The 21,774-nt window shown below is 33.9% G+C and overlaps 1 protein-coding gene across 1 annotated transcript; it reads right to left on the reverse strand.

Moving 5' to 3' along the window:
* Positions 1-776: 776 nt before the first annotated feature.
* On the reverse strand, positions 777-3,796 carry LOC145058459 (putative receptor-like protein kinase At1g80640). Its single transcript, XM_079006362.1, has 10 exons — positions 3,379-3,796; positions 3,064-3,231; positions 2,742-2,989; positions 2,525-2,657; positions 2,350-2,413; positions 2,167-2,263; positions 1,953-2,052; positions 1,433-1,551; positions 1,238-1,327; positions 777-1,137 (listed from the first exon to the last, which is right to left on the reverse strand). The coding sequence occupies exons 1-10, from the start codon at positions 3,536-3,538 to the stop codon at positions 994-996; spliced, it is 1,323 nt and encodes a 440-aa protein (XP_078862488.1). The 5' UTR covers positions 3,539-3,796; the 3' UTR covers positions 777-993.
* Positions 3,797-21,774: the final 17,978 nt, after the last annotated feature.

Below are 21,774 nucleotides of genomic sequence, written 5' to 3' on the forward strand. Positions count from 1 at the left end.
TTATGGTAATTTTAGATTAAATTATATTAATTTCAAATTGTAGATTTATTTTCTATTTTGTTAAATTTCATATAATATATAAATATTATAAATATAATAATAAATATATATCAAATTTATTAATGTAAGTTTCCTCGTAATTTTTAAAATTTTAAATTGATTCCAATTATTTTAATTGTTTATTTATTTAAATTTAAAAGAAAAATAAGCATTTCAATTTTAATAGTTAAATATATTTTTTTTCTTACAAATTCAAACTTTCTAAATTTTAGATCTTTCATTTTTTTAATAAACTTATATAGTATATGGGTTTTATAATTGGTAAACTAATTTATACACGACAAACATAGTCCCTAGTTTATGATGAAGTTGATTAATTCAAATACATGCATATTAGTTTTTAATATTGGCTTAAATGTAGAATTAAAGTTGTATATTGATATTAATCCAATAAATACCAATTTCAAAATATTGAAATGTGATTACCATTTTTTGAAGTCCATAGTAATATGTATACACCATTTAGCTGTATTTGTCATTAGCTCATTAGCTCAATTGACACTTATCTTTTCTTAACCTTTTTAGCTTTTTTTTCATTATCTTGTTACTAATTTATGATATTTATATCAAAGTAGGTTGGATTGAGATCTTTTGTGACATACAACATGATACTATTTGATCAACCATTTTTCCCAACTACTTTTTATAATAATATGGACCCCATCAAATGTCATACCATTATATTATATCATCACACGTCGATTGCTAGCAAAAAATTAATAAATTTATTGTTTGTCAATTAATTAATCAAATTGTTTTGTCTTCATATTCTTGTCCCACGTCTACAATTAGTGCTCAAAATTTCCCAAAAAAAATAACACAACGGATATAATTACAAGAACACAAGTATGAGCTAAGAAAAAAAAAACATTTTTTAAATCTATTTCTTCTTCACTAGGTAAGAAAAGAAAACAAGGTTGTATTTTATCAGTATCATGTTACATCCGCAGTTTCAGCAACTCTCAGTGTCCCTCCAAGTTCAACAGGGACAAGAGGAACCAAAGAATGTAAAACATCGGTTATCAATGGACGGTAACTCGGTTCCGATTGAACACATAACACCGCCACCGCAGCCACCTAAACACCACCATATTTTCATTTTTTTTAGTTAACCATCATGCATTAATGACTTGTACTCTAGGAAAAAAGAGTTGTACCATATATGGTAATTACTTACTTGATAAAGGTGTTTAAGATCCATTTTATCTCTAATCACAGGATCTATCACACTTGGAAGCTTTGATCTGTCCATTAGTTGTGGCATAGCCTACAAATTCATCAAACCAAAAAAAAAATCCATTTCAATGATTTCATAACAATAAAAATAAAGTCAAATTCACAAAAATTAATTAAAAAAAAAAAAGAAACTAACCCAAGTGACAATAGATTCGCACTTTGATGATGTTAATTTTTCAAGATGCCTTCTTCCGAGTAGAAGCTCCAAAAGTACAACTCCATATGCATAAACGTCACTTTTATCCGTCAATTTCCCTTGTAAAATTTTAAAAAAATTGATTAAAATGAAGCATGTTAAAATGGTCAAAAAGTATACTCAACTACTTATAATCTTATAAATCAAATTACGCTAAATTACAAATAAACCTTTATATTTTAGATAGTTTTGTAGTTTAACCACTTATACAACATTTTTTCCAATCAATTATATCAAACCATAAAATATTTTTCCAAATTAACCATTTTAACTTGTCATGTCACATAATGTCAGGTCAAAATGGTTAAATTGGAAAATGTATGAAACTGTTATCCTTTGATTGGAAAAAATAAAGTATTAGCCGCTCAAAATATTATAATTTTCCCATCAATTTATTCAAGAAATGTATTATTATTTCAATGATAATATAAATTTTATAATCATATTTAATCAATCATACCATCTAAAAGATATTCGGGAGCCACATAACCCAATGTCCCCGAAAGCTTAATGTTTTTGCTAGTAGCCCCTTCCATAACCGCAAGACCAAAATCCGAAAGCTTTACAACAAAATAACCAACAATTATTATAAAATTAAAAATATATATATATATATATATTTTTAAACTTTATATATATACATATACACACACATTAAATTCAATTACTAGTACCTTGGCATTGAAGCTTGAATCCAAAAGTATATTAGATGATTTAAGATCTCTATGAATCACCGATGGTTTGCAACGTTCATGTAAATATTCCAAACCTCTAACAAAAAATAAAAATAAAAACCCGAAAATAAGTTTTTTTAAAAAAAAGATGATGTCATTAATATTAAGACATTAAAAGCTCACCTTGCTATATCTAGGGCAATTTTCATCCGGCAATGCCATGTTAAATTGGATCCACAAGAAGGCCCTATAAGTTATAACCATTTTTTTGCATTAAATTTTTGGTACAAAAAAGATACAAACTTTAATGTGTATTAGGTAAGATATATGATTGAAAAAAGATCAAAAAGTCACTCACCATGTAATTGGGATTCTAAAGAACCATTTTGCATTAATTCATAAACAAGTAGCTTTGTTTCATCATGAACACAATATCCCAATAAAGTAATTATGTTTGGATGTTGAATTTTACTCAATATATCGATTTCTGTCTGCAAAACCCAGATCACAAATTCTGAAAAAAAGAATCTTTAACGTCATGAAGATGAAGATCTTTAATGGGTATTGAAAAAAACCTGGAATTCTTTGATTGAGTTTTGAGTTTTGTTGTCGAGTTTCTTGATAGCAACTAATAAGTTATCATTGAGTTGAGCTTTATAGACGCATCCGAATCCTCCTTCACCTATAATTTCACTTTCTTGAAAATTCTTTGTTGCTGATTGTAATATGTTGTAATCCATTGTAGTTACGGATGTCTTTTGGGTGTTGAAAGTGGTATTTGTTCTACCGATGAATGAAGTCAATGGAAGCCCTTTTAAAGAATCTACACAAAAAAAGGTGAGAATTTGGAGAAATGTAGCAGGAAAGCTAGAAATCGATTGGAAATAATCATGTTACCTAATCTTCTGGAGTTGATTTTGGCTGATTTGTATAGTTTCTTTCTGCGGCATATCCACAAACAGGTTAAGGGCAATAAGACGATTCCTATCAGAGAAGATGCAGAAACGAGTCCTATAACAAGCTTTTTGTTTGAATTTTGGTGGATTTGGATATCCGTATGAGTTCCTGATAAAATTTGTCGAACTTAGCAACATAATCTTTGCTAAAGATTTAAAAATTTTCAAATTTCGAAGTAAATTGTTCGTAACCCTATAAAACAAAGCTCAGTGGAATCACATACAAATAAAAATGGATAAGAGAGAGAGAGAGTACCGGGAGGGAGATCCGCCATTGAAGAGATGGGAGCAGCAGCAGGTGAAGATTCATGAACAGAGATATCAGAAAGTAATATTAACCTGGTGGGTCTGGCATCAATGGTGGTAATTTGAAGATTCAAAATCAAATTAAACAGAAAACCCACCAAAATTTTCATACTCTTTCGTCGTAATTTGAATCGTTTACGGATCTTGTAAGGTGTACGTGTTGAAAAAACGAAGATTTGTTAGTGGGTAATGTGAGGATTTACAGAGAAACAGCCATGGATGTGAAGAATTTTGTTGCAGAAAAGTTGTTAGTGACGAGGAGACAGTCTGCTGTGTAACTTTGTTCGATAGAATAAGATACTTAGAGAAAGGACAGGAGATACTTGAAAAAGAAAAAAAGAAGAAAGAAAGAAAGAAAAAGGGTAATAATGGGATTACTCCTTTCCCCAAATTCTTGATGATATTTACAAATTTTAATATAATGACAAAATATTATTAATAATAGTATATGATTAATATCTTTTCAATTAAATAAATTTTGTAAATACATATATTTTAAATGTGGTTGTCACTTATGGTTGGCCAATTCATTTGTTTATTATGCCATTTGGTTTAGAAAATATTCAAAATAATCCACGTTGTCTGATTAAATATAATATATAGATAATAAAAATAAATCTATTTATTTACTTTCATAGTAATAAATGATTTCATTCAGGATAATCAAAATGCAATAGTTCAATGAAAACATATATTAGCAAGGTTTATAAAATAAAAAAACCTAAAATTTATATAAATGTATTGTGAAACTGATAGATAAAATCGTGAAGTTTTTATGCATTAATTATATACAATATTTAATGACATATTTGTAACCAATAAAATATTGTAAAATAAACCACAAATTCAATAAGATTGCCATTATAATAGAATAATGATCAAAACCAAAAGAAGTTAATAACTTATTAAGCAAAATAGAAAATATGTCTAGTGCTTATTTTGTGTACATTGGGAAGTGATTGACAATAAAAGAATGGTTACATTTTGAAAAAGAGGAAAAGAATAAAAATATGAAAATGGATTTATTTTTTTTAAGACAATTGGTTATGTTTCACGGAAAATGAGAAAAAAAATCAAGTTTTTTTTGACTCAAAAGTCATTATTTCACGAAAATGTAACAAAAGTTTGCATTTCAAAACCTTTAAAAGTCCGACATCAAACTTCCAAAAGTACCATTTGGGGACAAAAAGTATGAAAAGAAAAAATTAACTTTTTAGAGAAACTAGAAAAGGAAACAATCCTTAAGATATTAGGTTGATCCAAAATTCGAAATGAAGAAAATATATAAGATGAACAAAAGGAATTTCAGATATAGGATTCACAATCTAAAGCTACGAAAATAATTATTTGATTTCTATGCAAAAATCAAATTTTAAAACATAAAAACCAGATTTTTATTTATTTATTTATGTATTTATTATTATTATTATTTGCAATATATGCATCATGTATTTGTAAGGAAGCAAAAGAAAGACACACGATCCATGTTACAAGAAAGAAAGCGACTCCATGGAATCCATATGTACACATGAAGTAAGTAAGTGTATTTATCATTTACTAAAAATAGAGAAACATATTACGAAATATGATTAAAAAGTTGGAAGAAGTCACACACATACGATTTCTAAGTTGAACAAGGCAAGCAATTGTGTTTTGATTTAGACAAAACTTCAAAAATGGTCCCTGTGGTTTCCAGAAATATCAAGTTTAGTCCCTAAGTTCAAAAAACCTCACAGATGGTCCCTGTGGTTTCAAAACTTTTAACAAATGGTCCTTCCGGCTCACTCCGTTAGCATTTCACCGTTAACTCATTTTTTAATAAAATATTGCAGGGGTAATTTCGTCATTTCAGTTGTAACCTCCTCTCTTTAAAAGAAATTGCATGTCCGATTTTTGGGCAAATCCTTTAGCTTCATCAGTCGATCATCTCTCCTCCTTTCCACTGTTGCTCGACCGTTGCACCCTTCACGACATCCAATCGCTTCTGATTCAAAGATGGTGACTTGCAGATGTGGGAATGAAGCAACGAAGATCACTTCATGGACGGATCGTAACCCTGGAAGGCAATTTTGGAACTGTAAAAGATGTGGTTTCATTCGATGGTCTGATCCCCCTATGTGTGCTAGGGCATTGGTGGTGATTCCAGGTTTGATAAGATCAATGAATCGATTGGAGGAGAGGGTCGCCATTGTAACTGCAGAATTGTGGAACTACCAGCTGATGTTGTTTTGTTCATGGGTGTTTTTTTTTGGTATTATTTTAATCTCTAAATATCTTCTGAAGGTTTGGATGGTAATGGAGTTTTGGTTTTTGGTTTGTAACCATTGCAGGGTTTTTTTTTATTTTAATCGGATAGGGTTTTTTTGCTTTCAGTTTATGTAGGTGGTTTTGGAATTGGTGGTGTTGTATTTGGTTTATGTATCAGATTAATGTGTAATGCAGTGGTAATGGTAATGGTAATGGAATGTAGTTTGTTATAGTTCATTGTTCAATTTCTTGAATGTTTTTGAAATGTAATTGTTAAGTGTATTGTAATTGCATCTTCAAGATGGTTTTCATTTGCAATTGAAATGTACATTGTTATTAATTGATCTGTGAAGTGAAGGGTAGTACACAAAACATATTAATTCATCACCAAAAAGTGCATACACACCATTACATTCAAAGTTATAAAGTTCTTAACACAACCATGATCCAAAAAGTGCATACACACCATTACATGCAAAGTTTTCAAGTTCTTAACACATCTTCAAACAAGTACACATTACATAAGTTTCTAAATACCTACAACAACATCCTAATAACCACTAAAAAGTCAATTTTCAGCCTCCTCCAACTTCACCACTGCCTCCCTGCCCTTTACATGTTCTGGAATTGTGCCCTTTATTATGACACTTTGAACAAGTGACTGCCAAATATTTCCTGCTCAATCTAACAGCTTGGCTGTTTGGCTCATCAACACCCCTTCTTCTCTTCTTCTTAGGCCTCCCAACCTACACATGTTGATATACTATAGTTAAAATTGAATTCATTCCATGTTCACATGTATACTATATATTTTGTGTACTTTAAATACAAACCTGTGTCTTATGTTTTGGTGGAAGTAAAGTGAATGGGCAGTCACTTTTAGGCCACATTGTACGTCCATTCAATGGATCAATTTTGTTGAAATACATGGCTTTCCATGTTGATAACCTATAGCAAGGATGGACCCATTCATCAACATGTGGGGCATTTTCACCATTTTCAATTTTGTCCCATATAGCACAAACAGCATGTCTACATGGGAAACCTGTAATCTCCCAAAACCTACAACTGCAACTGTGATCATTCAAATTTACCACATATTGGTCTTGCCATGTGCTTGCCACTTGGTACTTCCCTGCCCCATTGTATTTAGCCACATACTTTGATGCATCAGCCTTAATCTTTTCAAACAGTGTAGTTGCAGTAGGGGTTAGAAGTCCTTCACACTTATCTATTTCCTTTTGCACCACACATAACCTCTTCATGAGATACTCTCTAATATACTCTAAGCAAGTGATAATAGGTTTATCCCTACCTTCATCTAGCTTTGAATTGAATACCTCACAAAGGTTATTCAACAAACAATCAGTATGTGCCCTTCCTGAATAATATATATTAACAGAAGACAATTACACATATAGTAAACACACAAAAGGGAAGATTAACAATTCTCAATAAATTTCTAGAAACTTACCACTAAAGTGAGATTTAGCCCAAGTGTTTGCTGGGATCTTAGACACCCAAGCATGAGCCTCTGCATTGATCTTCTTCAACTCATCCATTGCTCTGTTAAAATGATTGACTGTTGTTGCTCTACCACACTCCCAAAGCTGGTCACTTAAGTCTTTTCCTTTCCATTGCTTCTTCATGTTTTCCTGGATATGCCTCAAACAGAACCTGTGTTCTGCACTAGGGAATACTTTCTCCATTGCTGGTATTATTCCCTAAACAAAAGTCAATGTAATCAACATTAGTTAACCAAATGTATTTAGTAAAGGTAATAAAAAAGTTAGGTGGTACACACCTTTTGTCTATCTGAAATGAAGGTAAAGTTTGAATTTGGTCCCAGATCCAGATCTTCTCCTAACAGTTCCAAGAACCAGGTCCAGCTACTTGTTAATTCTGTCTCTACCACTGCATATGCTACAGGGTATATGCCATTGTTTGAGTCCAACCCTACAGCAGTTAACACTTGCCCAGGGTAAGGGCCCTTCATGAAAGTACCATCTAGACCTAGAAAATCTCTTAATCCAGATTTGAATCCTAACTTCAATGCACCTAAACAGACATATATTCTTCTAAAAGTTCTTGTGGTAACAGACAGGGAGGTTTCTGGATACACATCAATCCTAACTGTTGTACCAGGATTAGTGTTGAGTAGCTCCAACACATAATCCCTCAAAAATCCATACTGTACTTGGTAGTCCCCACTAATGATACGCTCAGCCATTGACTTTGCCCTAGCGACCTTTTGCAATGACATTCCTACCTCCAGTTTCTTGCACAACTCTTCGTGTAAAGCTTTCACTGGAATTTTAGGGTTACTCTGTATTTGTTGAACAATTAAGTTTGCTACGTATCTGGAAGTGCAAGCTTTAACCGCCCTTGTTTGCAAACATTTATGCTCATCCTGTACTGTTTTCACCAACCAATCCTTATTTTCATTAGCCCTCGATATTTGGACTGCCCATGGACATGTACCTTTATTGGCAATTACATCTTTACCCTTGCACTTTGCCCTACTTCTGGTTGAGGGCCCACCACTATCAACTCTTGTAGAAGGCTTACTTACAACACCTTTACATTTCACCCTAATCCGGATTTTGTCATTTTTGGCTAGGTATAAAGACCTCCTTGTTGCTACAGCATGTGAGTTCATGTAGTTTTTAACATCAACCTTGGTTTTGAAGACCTGACCAATCTGAAATGGTTTAACATGAACCTCTCCATGTGAGCATGTACTTGACTTACTCAACTCTTTTAGCAGTCTCTTCCTATCATCTTCATGAAATCCTGCAAATTGATAATCATCAGTGGCAATAACTTCCAACTCATTATCAAAGTCAACCACTCCAATCCCATCATCTTTTGAATGATTGTTCAAGATTCCATGTTCATCTACATCAACAGCATTATGGAATTCACTCATGTCTACATCTACATCAAATTGTATGTTACACTCATCCACATTGTATTCATTGTCACCAGAATCATCTCCACTATCCTCAGAACCATGGCCACTCTCAGAGTAGAAAGCATCTCCACTATCATCACTCACCATACCCTCTAGATAATCCACTTCTGGTTGTTTTTCAAATGAAGTTTGAACATTAAACTCAGCATCATAATCAGCATAAAGTGAGTAATCCTCTACAAATGGTTCATAGTCATCAACTGTTGTAGTATTAGCTCCATTATCAGCTTGGCAGCTTGGTTCCTGTACATGGTAAGTTCCCAATTGTTCTTCAGTTTCAACTGCACTAGTGATCACTTCTTCTTGAGTTTCAATTTCATGATTCACCACTTCCTTTTGAATGACATGACTTTGTTTACCTTGTGACCTTATAAATGGTAGAATACTCTTTGAGTAATCATGGCCTTCATCAACATCTAACACTTGTGACTGCTCATAATCAGGGTTCATAGACTTGTTTAGATCAAGCTTTCTACTACATGAGCCTGCTTCTCTCCTACAAGGTTTCTTTCTATTCATTTCAGGTGACACACTATCAGGCTCCAACTCTTCAATAACAACTTTAGAAGGAGACTTGTAATAACTACCTACCCTTGTCTGACCAGTTTCAATATACACCCTAATAAGTCTGTGTTTAGGGACATATGATACCATTTTAAGTACATCTTGATCATTACCTAAAGGCATTAAGCCATAGTCCAAAGGGTATTCAGGGATACAGAAATGGTAGTAAAGGGTTTGCTCAGTTTTGTACCCTAGTTCTCGAACCATGTCGTCAAGCTCATGAACTGAAAATAAATCAGTGTCAACATAATCTACATATGCTACAACACCATCAATGTATTTCCTTCCAGGTGCTTTGGTGAAGACACCACTGTAGTGTATCTTCAACGTGAAATAGTTCTCATAACCTTCTGTAAACACAAAAAAAAAAGAGTAAAATCAATGATTTCCTTACGTCAACACAATAGACCAAGAAAAAACAAGTTTTGTTGTAGTATTGTACCGTATGTTTTTCCTAAGTCCTCCACGGTTACAAATTTTTCTCGAAAACACCATATTGATAGCACCATTGCAATTTCTACAGCTTAAAACCCTAAATCCCAATTTCTGTTCTTGCTTCTACGATGGGAATGAACCCGATGACTAAACCTGTAACTGGTTATCTTCTTGGGAGAGGGACGGGTAGTGATGTGCAAGCAAGTAATCATTTCATATTAAAGAGAGGAGGTTACAACTGAAATGACGAAATTACCCCTACAATATTTTATTAAAAAATGAGTTAACGGTGAAATGCTAACGGAGTGAGCCGGAAGGACCATTTGTTAAAAGTTTTGAAACCACAGGGACCATCTGTGAGGTTTTTTGAACTTAGGGACTAAACTTGATATTTCTGGAAACCACAGGGACCATTTTTGAAGTTTTGTCTTTGATTTATTACGTGGGAGAATGCTCGCTTGATGTTTCAATGGGAAAATGACACATACGCTCTATGAACTTTTAGAGTTTACCCTTTTAGTCACTTAACTTTTTAAGTGGCTTTATGAGGGAACAAAGTGCGTTGCAACCTAGCAATTTAGTCCTTATTACTTATTATACCTGGTAACCATACCACATCATCCCAATTTGACACATCATTGATGACATGGCCAAATTGTATTTACGTCCAATGACCCAAACGACGTCGTTTTGGAATGTGAAACGTAGAGGCCACGTTTGCATTGTCCCCCCTGCCTCCGTATAAAAGTTGAAGATTGTGCCCTAAAATGGCATAATTCGAAACCTGGTTACCTTAACTTCAATATCAATCGCCAAAAGCATGCCATTACGATCATCTCCAAATCATAGTTGGTCACCCAACTACAGTAGACACATGGCTGGAAATGTCTCCAACGGAGTCACCAATGAAGATATGGCGATCAATCTGATGTAGACACTGTTGGAGGGGTCACTTGTGAGGGAAGAGATTGCAAACGACCTTCGTGAACTAAACCGCAACATCACTAGAGACTTGGACGCCCTAAACCATGAAGTCGATGATGTTAGGGCAGGTCAGCTCGATCTGTCTAACATGGTTGTTGATCTGAAGAAGCATTTGTGTTCACTACAACCGTCATATGTCAACATCGTCTTGGGTAAAAACAAGTGCAACAAAGTCAAATGGGTTGTTGGGGTTTTTGCTATTGTTGTTGTGGGGGTGTTAAACTACAATTTCTTAAAATGACTGAAGAACTTTAAGTTACAACATTTCTATCCTGGTTTGTATTTTTTTTTTATGTGCATCTGGTTTAATGTCCTTTTTAGTAAGGCGTTTTGTTCCTTGTGTTTTTGTTTATGGTGGTAGTATTTATTGGTCGTGGTTGATGTTTTTTTTATCATGTTGTTGTGATGAACCGTTTTTTATGGTAATCACAGGTGATGGTAGTCGTATGTAATAAGATACACGTACAAATCATGTTTTAACTTGTGTGATAGATATAAAGATGTAACACAAACCCATGAATGAAATGTTGGTTAAGTTAAAATGTTCTTATTATAGCTCTGAATGTGCATGTGTCATTAAGTAATACCCAAAATTTTTGTTGATGTTCTTCCTAGGACCACATGACAAAGTCAAACTTTCAAAACAAACAAAACATGAACCCCAATGTTTCTGTTGGGGACATAGGACAAAAAGAAGAATCTAATACACGAGGCATGTAATACCCAAAATTGTCGTTTTCTATAAACCAGAAATGTAAGACAATGGAAAAGTTCTTTTTTGTTGTTTTTGTGGTTGCCCATTTGGATAATTCCCTGGAAGAAATGAATACCCCTAATGGGTTAAGTCAAATAAAAAAGTGATGACTGAAATACCCCTAATGGGTTAGGTCACATAAAAAAAATTGAAATACCCTTAATGGGATAAGTCATATAAAAAATATTGACTGAAATACCCCTAATGGGTTAAGTCACATAAATAATAATGACTAAAATACCCCTATCTGTTTAATTAATTAAAATGACAATACAACCCCTAATGGTAACTTCTTTGATTAACTAAAATACCCTTACTTTATTAATTACTTGAAATAACATATACCCAATGAATAAACTGAATCGAATGACTAAAGTACCCATAAATTAACATTAACATGCCCTAAGTATCTCAAATGACTAAACTACCCCTACCTATTTAAATATTTGTAATGACTAAAGTACTTGGTACACACTAATATAAATAAGATCATACATAATGTAAATACATACACGGATCCAAATATCAAATGCTAAGATTAGTATAACATACATGAACATAACAAACATAATTTCCCTTGTTCAATCCACATAACAGACACACAATAAAATTGTAATTAATCTAATTCCATTGGCGACCCAACACTACTACCTTCACATTCAACTCTTTTAGCAAGCTTTAGTTTAAGAATTCTCTCGTACATTTTCTTCTTGCTTGGTTGACCTGTAGTATATACATGCTCAACAACTTGATTAACCCTGCCCAGTTCCTCAGCTTCATTAACCCTCACCACTTGCTCAGATTCGTTTACCCTCATAACTTCCGCAATGTCACACCCCTAAACCGGAACGGCGGAATCGGGGGCGGAGGACATCATGATCAGTATCACAACAAATGTACAATAGTAAAACAAGCAACAACATCCATTCTATTAATAATATAGTTAATACATGTGTGTTCTTTGTATAGTTGTAAGACACCAAAAAAATATAACAAAATAAAAGACAAGTCTAAACATGCTCCGTCTTCCCCAAAACCTGTGCTAGCGTACCTGTCTACTGATTCCCTGAGAATACAAGTTATTTTGAAAGAGAGTATCAACATTTAAGTTGGTGAGTTCATAAGTATTTAGTATTTAATGTTTGTATTTATTTCATGAAAATGTTTGTATTTGATTTATGAACGTGTTAATTTATGTTCTCCAGAAAATCCTATATTTTCTATAATAAATGAAAAGTAGTCTTCAACCCTAAGACCCAAATATTTGTATGTTATGTTCTCTGTAATAGTGTAAATGTATGTTTTGTTCTCTGTAACAGTGTAAATGTATGTTTGTTCTCTGTAACAGTGTAAATGTATGTTTGTACTCTTAAATTCTATAATGTATGTTTTCCATAAAAGTATACTATCTTTACTAGAAAAATAGTATGCTTGTTCATGTATGAACCTTTCTGTGTGCAACTAATGGAAAATAATAACTTGTAGTAGTATTGTTAAAATAACACCACTGAAGTAAGTTTGTTTTGTAAACCGACTGTAAGATTACTAATCAATTAATTGAATTTATATATATATATATATATATATATATATATATATATATTACTTGTAAATAGGTCGGGATTTTCTCCCAATGAGTTCTTATAACCATCCTAACCCTGTCTGTCTGATAATGATGTTTTTCAGGCGTTAAAACTGGTAACAACATTTGTCATCCCAGGCCTGCTGACCTGACTGTAGCTAACAGTCGGGATGTGGGATTGTTAGTCCCAACATATATCTATACACGATTGTCATCTCTCTCCCTACAAGAGACTATGGTTATAAGCTCAAGACTTTTGCCTATACTTAGATAAGTACACAAGAATGACTCACAAATTGTTTGTTCGCATTACGAGTAATAACTGAGAATCCTTTTTGTTTATAACTTAACCTTGTGAAAATAGTTTCCGTGTGTCCCTTAACTATATTCGTTATAAATTCTAAGTTTGATTCCATTTTGTTATGAAAAATGTTGTGTTCTAACATGTTTGTAAATTGATTGCCGTTGTAATAATGCGTATGCATTTACATGTAATTGTTACTTTGAAAATAGAAATTTGTATGATTTGACCTCAAAACTATACCTATTATAGTTTACTAGTATGTTAGTCTATATTGTAATTGTTTTAAAGAAAAAGGCCCATCTGCTCAACATATACAAATGAGTTAAGTATGTTCTTGAAATGAGGTTTAATATTCATTCATATATTTAGCAAGTATAACTATGATTTAACCGACAGTCAGACTAGTGATCCTACCTTAAGCCCACAACCAAACAAAGAACATGAGTCAAGGTATTTAGCAATGGTACTAAGTCCGTTAAAGCATACTTATACATAAATATATAAGTGAATATGATTTTGATAATTAAACAACAATCTAAAATAGTTTAAAAGAGTTTTTGAAATGATTTTAACAACCTTTAAAAGCATAAGAAATCCTTTGTTTGTTTTCACATGTAAATGTTAACACAATTAAATTGTGTTCAACTTGTATCCCCCCTAAAAAGCGTTTAAAAAGGGTAAATTGTAGGGGTATGAACTCACCTTATGTGAGTGATTCGATTGAAGGTTCGATATAGGTATTTATTTCCACGAGTTAGCTCCCGGGACAAAACCAAGTCCTAAATAGCAATTTACGCGATATATTGGCATGAAATTAGTGAATATAACCTCAAAGGTGTTAAGGAAACAACCTAGGATGTAAGAATTACTTACAAAAGAAGTGTTAGAAGATAAATCGATTGACTTATTGGAGTTCACGACTGGGCTTTGGTGGTTACGACCGTAAACTTAAGTGTGTGTTCTTGGTGTTCTTGGTGAAACTAAGAAGATTCAAGGGTTTACGGCCCAAGGATCTTGGTGAAATGAAGAACACTTGAAGATCCAAGCAAGATCCTAAGGAGATTTAAAGGATTGAAGGATGATAGTTGAGAGAGAAAGGGTGTTTATGGTTGGGTGTTCTTGAGAGAGAGAGAGAGAGAGAGAGAGAGGTGGGTGTTTTCAGCTGGAACAAGAAGAAGTGAGGAAGAGTTCACGGCTCGTCCCTCATATAGGGTAAAAAATTAATGGGACACCTTCGTTGGTTACCACACCGAGTGGATAAGACCGAGGTTTGCGGTCTGAAGTCTCAAGTTATGCGAGGGTTTGCGGGTGTGAGGGTTTGCGGTTCGGACAAGGTTCTTGGTTCTCGGTTCCAAATGTTTTCCTCCCTAACACACAACACCTCTGAATACAAGGTCTATACACCTAATACTCATTAATCTTACCAAATTAAGATAATCAAAGAAATAAGTTTGACCTTTATTTGATATTTTTGACTTTCGTTGACCAAGATTGACTTTTACAAGATTGGAAATTACGAGTTGTCACACTCAAGCTTGTGACTCAACTACATCACCCATAACAACATCTTCTCCTGCCTGTTGCATATTCACTGAATCTTGTGTTTGCATGATCTTTTGTTTCTTTGTGACATTCGTTTTAGGAGGACTTGCCACTTGAGTGTAAGTGGTCTTGTTGTGCCCTTTCTGTTTGTATATGCCACAAGAAACCTTTTTCCTTACCTTTGAAACCTTGTGTTTTCTAGGCCTTTCAAAAGCATCCCTTATTCTTTTCATGGTTGGCCTGCTTGTCATTCTTCTTTTTAATGGAGGCAACGGAGGTATAAAGTCTGTAGAAGGCCACATGTTCATCCTATTTATGCCACTAATGAACTGTTTGTAGTTATTATGGAAGAAGGTTCCCGGGTACAATGGGTCTACATATGGTCCATCAGGTGTGATGTTTAAATACGTTGATGTAGCTACTAAATGAACAAAACCATACCCATTTAGTTGCCATAACCTGCCATTGCATTCCTTTTTTGTGACATCAACAATGTACGACTCATGCATTTTCCTTGTTTCAAACTTCATACCCCCACAAGACACAACCTGCCAATGCCTACATAATGTAATGCAAATATTTAGAGTTGAGAGAGGTAAGGTATGTATGAATAAATAAGTGTGTAAACCTTTGGTCATTTTGGAGAATATTCAATCTTGTTATGATGTTTGGATAAACAGAATAACGATTCCATCATTGACCTGTTAGTTTCATACTCACCATCCTTTGCATCACATATATACGAATATACGAATGTCCTCTGACATGATGATAATAGGTTTCTTCCTAGCATCCAAAATCACACTATTAAAGCTCTCTGAAAAGCCATTCTCTATAGATTCACAAAATGAATTGTGAACTCTAAAAAAAGCTAGAGACCAAGTTTTTGGATAACTATCCATAAGATGCTTAACGGCTTTAGGATTCAACTTTTCAATCTCTTTCATGACTATGTTGAAATGCGCTTCAGTTGTTGCCTTGCTTTCTCTCCAAAACAAATTTTCAAACTTGGCTCCACAAAACTTCTTTCTAAAATTGGCATATATATATATATATATATATATATATATATATATATATATATATATATATATATATGCCTAGCACACTACCTATGTTTTGCGGCTGGGAATACTTATTTGATTGCCTCAACCAAACCCTGTATATGTACCAGGAATAGGTGAAGTAAGAAATGTAAATATTTATAATATTATGTTTAATATTTTAGAAACATACCTTGTGTTGATCATAAATTAAAACCAAACCACTTCCTTCATTCTAACACTGCAAATCTTCTAAAAGATTTTCAATGAACCATTTTCAATTCTCCTTGTTTTCCATAGATACAACTGCCCAAACAATTAGGAATATTCCATTGTTAGCATCCCTACCAACAACACAAAGCAACCCACCTTGACAAAAAAATTTCATGAAACAACCATCCAAGTTAATGATCCTTCTACACCCTCCCCTCCACCCCTCTTTGATTGCACCAAAGCATATGTAAATCTTGTTGAAGTACCATCAAGCATTGCATCCACAAAAAAATTAATAGTAGATCCAGGATTTGATCTTTTGATCTCCTCACCGTAAGACCATATTCTAGCATAATTTTCTACAACCGTGCCTTCAGCTAAACTCAATGCATACTTCTTGGCTCTCCTACACTGAATCATACTCACAACAATGCCAAAAGTGGGTTTCACCTCATCTCTAAGTAATCTGACACTCATCTTTTGATTGTTAAAATATTTTTGGGTAAAGTGGGTACCTATCCATTTATACGTGACAAGTGATCCAAATTTGAAATTCTTTGCACAATTATGGTCACTAATAAGAGACATGATTTGGAAAGACTTATCATCACTCACAACCGTCATTTCATTAGACATAAAAAGGTGTAAAAGTTACATTTTAAGGTTCACATCTTCTCTCTTTCATTTTCCGAAAGCGAGTAATAATATTTTTCAGTTTTTACATTCTCAAGTCCTTCCTTCTCTATACTACTAATCAAAACATTATTCACAAAATCGTCACCTATTTTGTTACGCTAATCAATTTTCAACAATTTCATTCAAGAAAAACACCGTTCAACGGTTGCGGTTGTGATGGGCAAAACCAAAATTAGTTTTAATAATCTATAAACCAAAGAAAAAGAGAGATGTTTCCCTGTTTCCACCAAAAATGAGAGAGATCCGCAATTTCGTTCAAGTTGACAAATTTCTCATCATGGAGCAAAGAGTGATAATAGATATCAAGCTACCTATTAAGATGCAACCTTTCTGAATCGTCAAAACCATTTTTGTATATCTCGCTTAGCATCAACAACATTGCTTTATCAAAACTAGAAAATGAGTCACAAGGACTCAAAGCCGCCATGTTCTCTATCAGTTTCATGCCAACTTCACTAAATCGATCCCTAAATTCTTGAATTTGTATATCCAAAACTGTGTTAAAAATAACCACTTTAAAATGATGTTGATTAGTCATATTGGTTCTACAAGTATGAATTGTAGCACGTAATCGAATTTTATTATTACTTTTCTCAAGTTTCGTTTGCTTATGAAGGGCTTCACTAATAGATTGGTTTTTTCTCAACAACAAATCACACTTTTATTGTGTCTTTTAGTGATAACCGAGATTGTAAAAATCATTTGATGGTACCTCGAAGGTCGACTTGGGTTAAGAGATTAGTCGGTCTTGGCGGAGATTAATCGGAGACCATAGATTATTAATAAAATATTAAAATTAATCAAAGATTAATATATCCTAAGAAAAACAAGTACTTTAAAATTAGAAAATAAGAAAATTTGTTATTTGAAAATACAAAAATATGAACAATTTGGTATAATATTGGAAATTTTGGAGTAAAAAAAAAGTTGTTTTTTTTGTTTTGTTTCTTTTTACTGACTTTTTTTTGTTGACTGATGAATCCCAATTTTTCGTCAAGCACCTCTAATCCTAGTCAGTTGGAGAAAGCCAAACGACTAATATACGATTAATCCCGATTTCTGCAACCTTGATGATAAGTTTGAAAATTACCCATATGTTTTTGGAATGATTTTTTACTCCAAGTATTAAAGCCTTCGGTTGTAAAGGTATCTCTTCCACCTTGTTCCCCTGCCATGTCTCCAAACAAGTAGCAACACAAACAATATTCCTTCTTCTTTTTAATGCTATACTCTAACCATGGAAATTCAACAAAACATTCCACAACAAAACGTCTTAGCTTCTTACCAACTAATTTTGATTCAAAAGTATGCCCCTTTGGTTGACAAGGTCCTTTAGTCAAATATGCCCTCCCTATTTCATCTCTTTGATTATGATGATAAGATGTAATTTCTGTCCTATCTCTCGGGTCTGAAGGAAGATCATTCAAATCAAAAGTTTTTTTTGCACTTGTGGTATTAGACTAGGTTCACTAGGTTGTGGTCCTTGTAGAACTTGTGATCTTTGAGTAGGTTCATTAGGTTGTGGATCTTGTGGAACTTCTTGTTTTATATTAGATTCATTAGGTTGTGGAACTTATAGACTTTCATTATGCATATTTCTTTTGGAAGTTCCTTCACCATTGTCATCTTGTAACATCCATAAAAATTCATGAAAATTAAAAACTTTTTCAAGAATTCAAAACCATTATTATTTACAAAATGTTTTCAAAATAGTATCATATCAGAGTATCCCAGAAATCAAAACATAAAATGTGAGGAGGTGCACGATCAAGCCTTCGCCTCTCCGCGATCATCCGAAGTACCTGAAACAAAATCCAAACTGTAAACTCGAAGGTTAGTGAGTTCCCCCAAAATACCAACGCCATACAAATCATAACCATATCATATCAAATAAACAACATGCATATAGAGTCTACAGTAGAGTGGTTTGCCCTCACCAGGCCTGCAGTCTATCTAGCCCACTCTCAGAACCTTCAACATGTCTGGTCTGCCCACCCGAGCCTTCAGCATGTCTGGACCGTTCTCCGGGCCTTCGGCTTAACTGATATGCCCCAATGGGTCTGCAGTCTTTCCGGTTTGCCCTGGGTTTGTTGGCCTTCAGCACAAAGCAAGTCTGCCTCAACCCAACCCCACATACACAATCAACACATAGATATCATAAGCTAGCTAGCATGTACAAACAGTCAGACCGATCTAATAGATCACGAGTCATAACATCATACTATATACTAGGATACCGACCTAGCAGGTCACTAACATATAATCATCCTATCTACCACAATATTGACCTAATAGGTCGCTGAGCATATCATCATGCAATAACCAGGATAACAATCCAATAAGGGCCGACATTGGTGCCTTCGACCTTGTTAGTATAGTGAGGACAACTCACCTCACAATGTCGATCGGAACTGAAATATCAACTCTTGAAAACATGGCTCCAAACACTGACACCTACAACCACCATTGATCCAATTCCATAAATTCCCAAATTACCAAAATACCCTCAGAAGTAAAACTGGTCAACCCTTTGTCAAAGTCAAAGTCAATCGGTCAAGGTCAACACTCCATGTTGACCCAACTCATCGAGTGCAACTTACAGACTCGTCGAGTTCCTTCAAAACTCATAAAGTCGCGAAAACCCCAGTTAACTCGCCGAGTTACCAAGTAACTCGTTGAGTCCATGCAACATCTAGAGTATCGGGAAAACCCTAACCAACTCGTCGAGTCACCTTTCTAACTCCCTAAGTTCATATAGAATCCAGAAAGCGGGAAACCCTTATCCAAATCGTCGAGTTCCTTCAGCCATTTCGCATTCAGCTTATTCCAGTCGAGTTCATCCAAACTCCAGATTTGGCTTTCTAGGGTGAAGTTACCAAGTAAAGTTGCTAACTTTACGTGCATGTAAGGTCTCAAAAGGCTTAAAACACCGAAACTAAGTCTAAGGAGAAGTTTAGGGCATGGAGAAGGGCCAAAACTTCATAAAGCTTGAGTCTTTATGTCAAAGAGGGCCTAGAGGAGTCCAGATTTGAAGCCATGTTCTTGTGACAAGCCAAACCCGAAAGTGACTCCATTTTGCACCAAAATGCCCATAAACTTGTATAAGAAAAGATCTAAGGAATGGAAATCCAAGGTAAAGACTTTTTACCTCTAAATGGATGCCAACACGATGTAGATGTTGGATCTTCAAACTTCCTCTCGTTCCAAGCCTCTAAATCTTCAATCCTTTTTCAAGAAATGCACCAAACACACACTTTAGCCTCACACACTCAAATAGGGTTTAGTTCGCTTAGGGTTTGCTCTCTGGATGTGAAAATGGTGTTTGGTTGTCAAACCAACAAATAATGGGACAAAATAATAACAATAAAACTCAAATCACTGCTGCTTCATACACTAAAGATAGTATAGAGTAAGCAGGGTCGGTCCACAGGAATACGGGACTCCTTATTTAGCCATATTCTCACACATTATACAAACAATATTAAAATGGAGGATTATGTTTAAACTAAAATTGAAATTCATAAAGAAATAAGATTGAAAACAAAATTCAGTAAAAGAAATACATTTTTGATTCTGATTCCTATATATGTATTATGTCGAAAGATGTAATATAGTTTATAACTCATGTTTAATCTAGGTTGGTAATTTAGATATTAATAAACTCTAATATCTAAGTTGACAAAAGTGTTTTATTCAAAACATGTTCTTCAAATAAAACTTCATTTAATTGATTCAATTCAAATAAGTTCTTGCATCAAATCATTAAATGACATTGAGTTCTTGCAACAATTACCAACAATGTTTAACATTCCTCTTAAGCTTGGGATTATGAACATTTAATCTTTGATTACACTTATTTTGATCTAAATACAACCAATCAAGTGCATGTTACTAACATCAAATCATAAAACATATACAAATTTTATAATTTGATTAACTAGATTGATAGGAACCCTAATTCATTGATTAAGTGAAAAAGAGAACCAATCAAACACATAATTAAGATCAAATCAAACAACAAATTAGCCACACATGTCTAAATTAAACTACAAATTAAACAAGTTTGTATCCTCAATTTGACTTACAAAATGCAAATTAAAGTGTTTCCAAATGTTAATCCACTTCCAAAATCTCCCAAAATCCTTTCTCTTCTCCCAAAATACGACTTGACATCCTCTAGAATTGGACGTCTCTCTTTTGCAAAGGATGAAACTGTTTTAAAACTGACGACATGTTTACACGGCCCGTGTAAACTATAACTGATCATTTACACGACCGTGTAAATACAAAATAGTAGAATGCTCAAATCGGCCAAGTCTTCGAAGTACATTGCCAAAGAGTATGCGTTTACACGGCCCGTGTAAACTCAAGGTTTACATTTACACGGCCGTGTAAACTCCTGTAAAGCCAAAATCTTCATTTTCTTCATAACTTCCTCCACGATGCTCTAATAGTCCCGAAACTTCGTCCATATCTCTTATTCATCACCCCAACTAAGATTCTACCTTCAAAAGTCCCTGAAATATCACAAAAGCGTGTGAATGGAATTGCATCATGAAAAATCCCGAAAAATATGCAAAATGCATGAGTTTAAACCTAAATGCAATGCACTTTTATGGATTAAAACTACAAAATGAATGCATGAAATGCACCTAACAGGTGGCAAGGGTGGCTGGGGGGAAGGACTTAAGGTCCTTTAAATAGAGTGCAAACCCTAAAAATGAGGGCTTCCATGCACAACCTTTACTCGTCGAGTTGGGTCCTCCAACTCGTCGAGTAGATTCTAAAATCCACGCGGCTTGATCAATCTCTACATGACGAGTTTGGGGCAACCAACTCGTTGAATAGGTTCTGTCATGTGAGTTTAAAAGCTTTAAAATTTATACCTAGGAGTCGGGATGTTACACATCTATTTGTCTTTTATAAATTTTTTTAATAGAACCCTACAATCGAAATATTTCAACTATAAACTTGATTTCAAGTTTCAAATACAAATAATCGCTAACTA

The sequence above is a fragment of the Lactuca serriola genome, chromosome 6, assembly GCF_051521515.1.
Source record: "Lactuca serriola cultivar US96UC23 chromosome 6, Lser_US96UC23_V15, whole genome shotgun sequence".
Taxonomy (NCBI): Eukaryota; Viridiplantae; Streptophyta; class Magnoliopsida; order Asterales; family Asteraceae; genus Lactuca; species Lactuca serriola.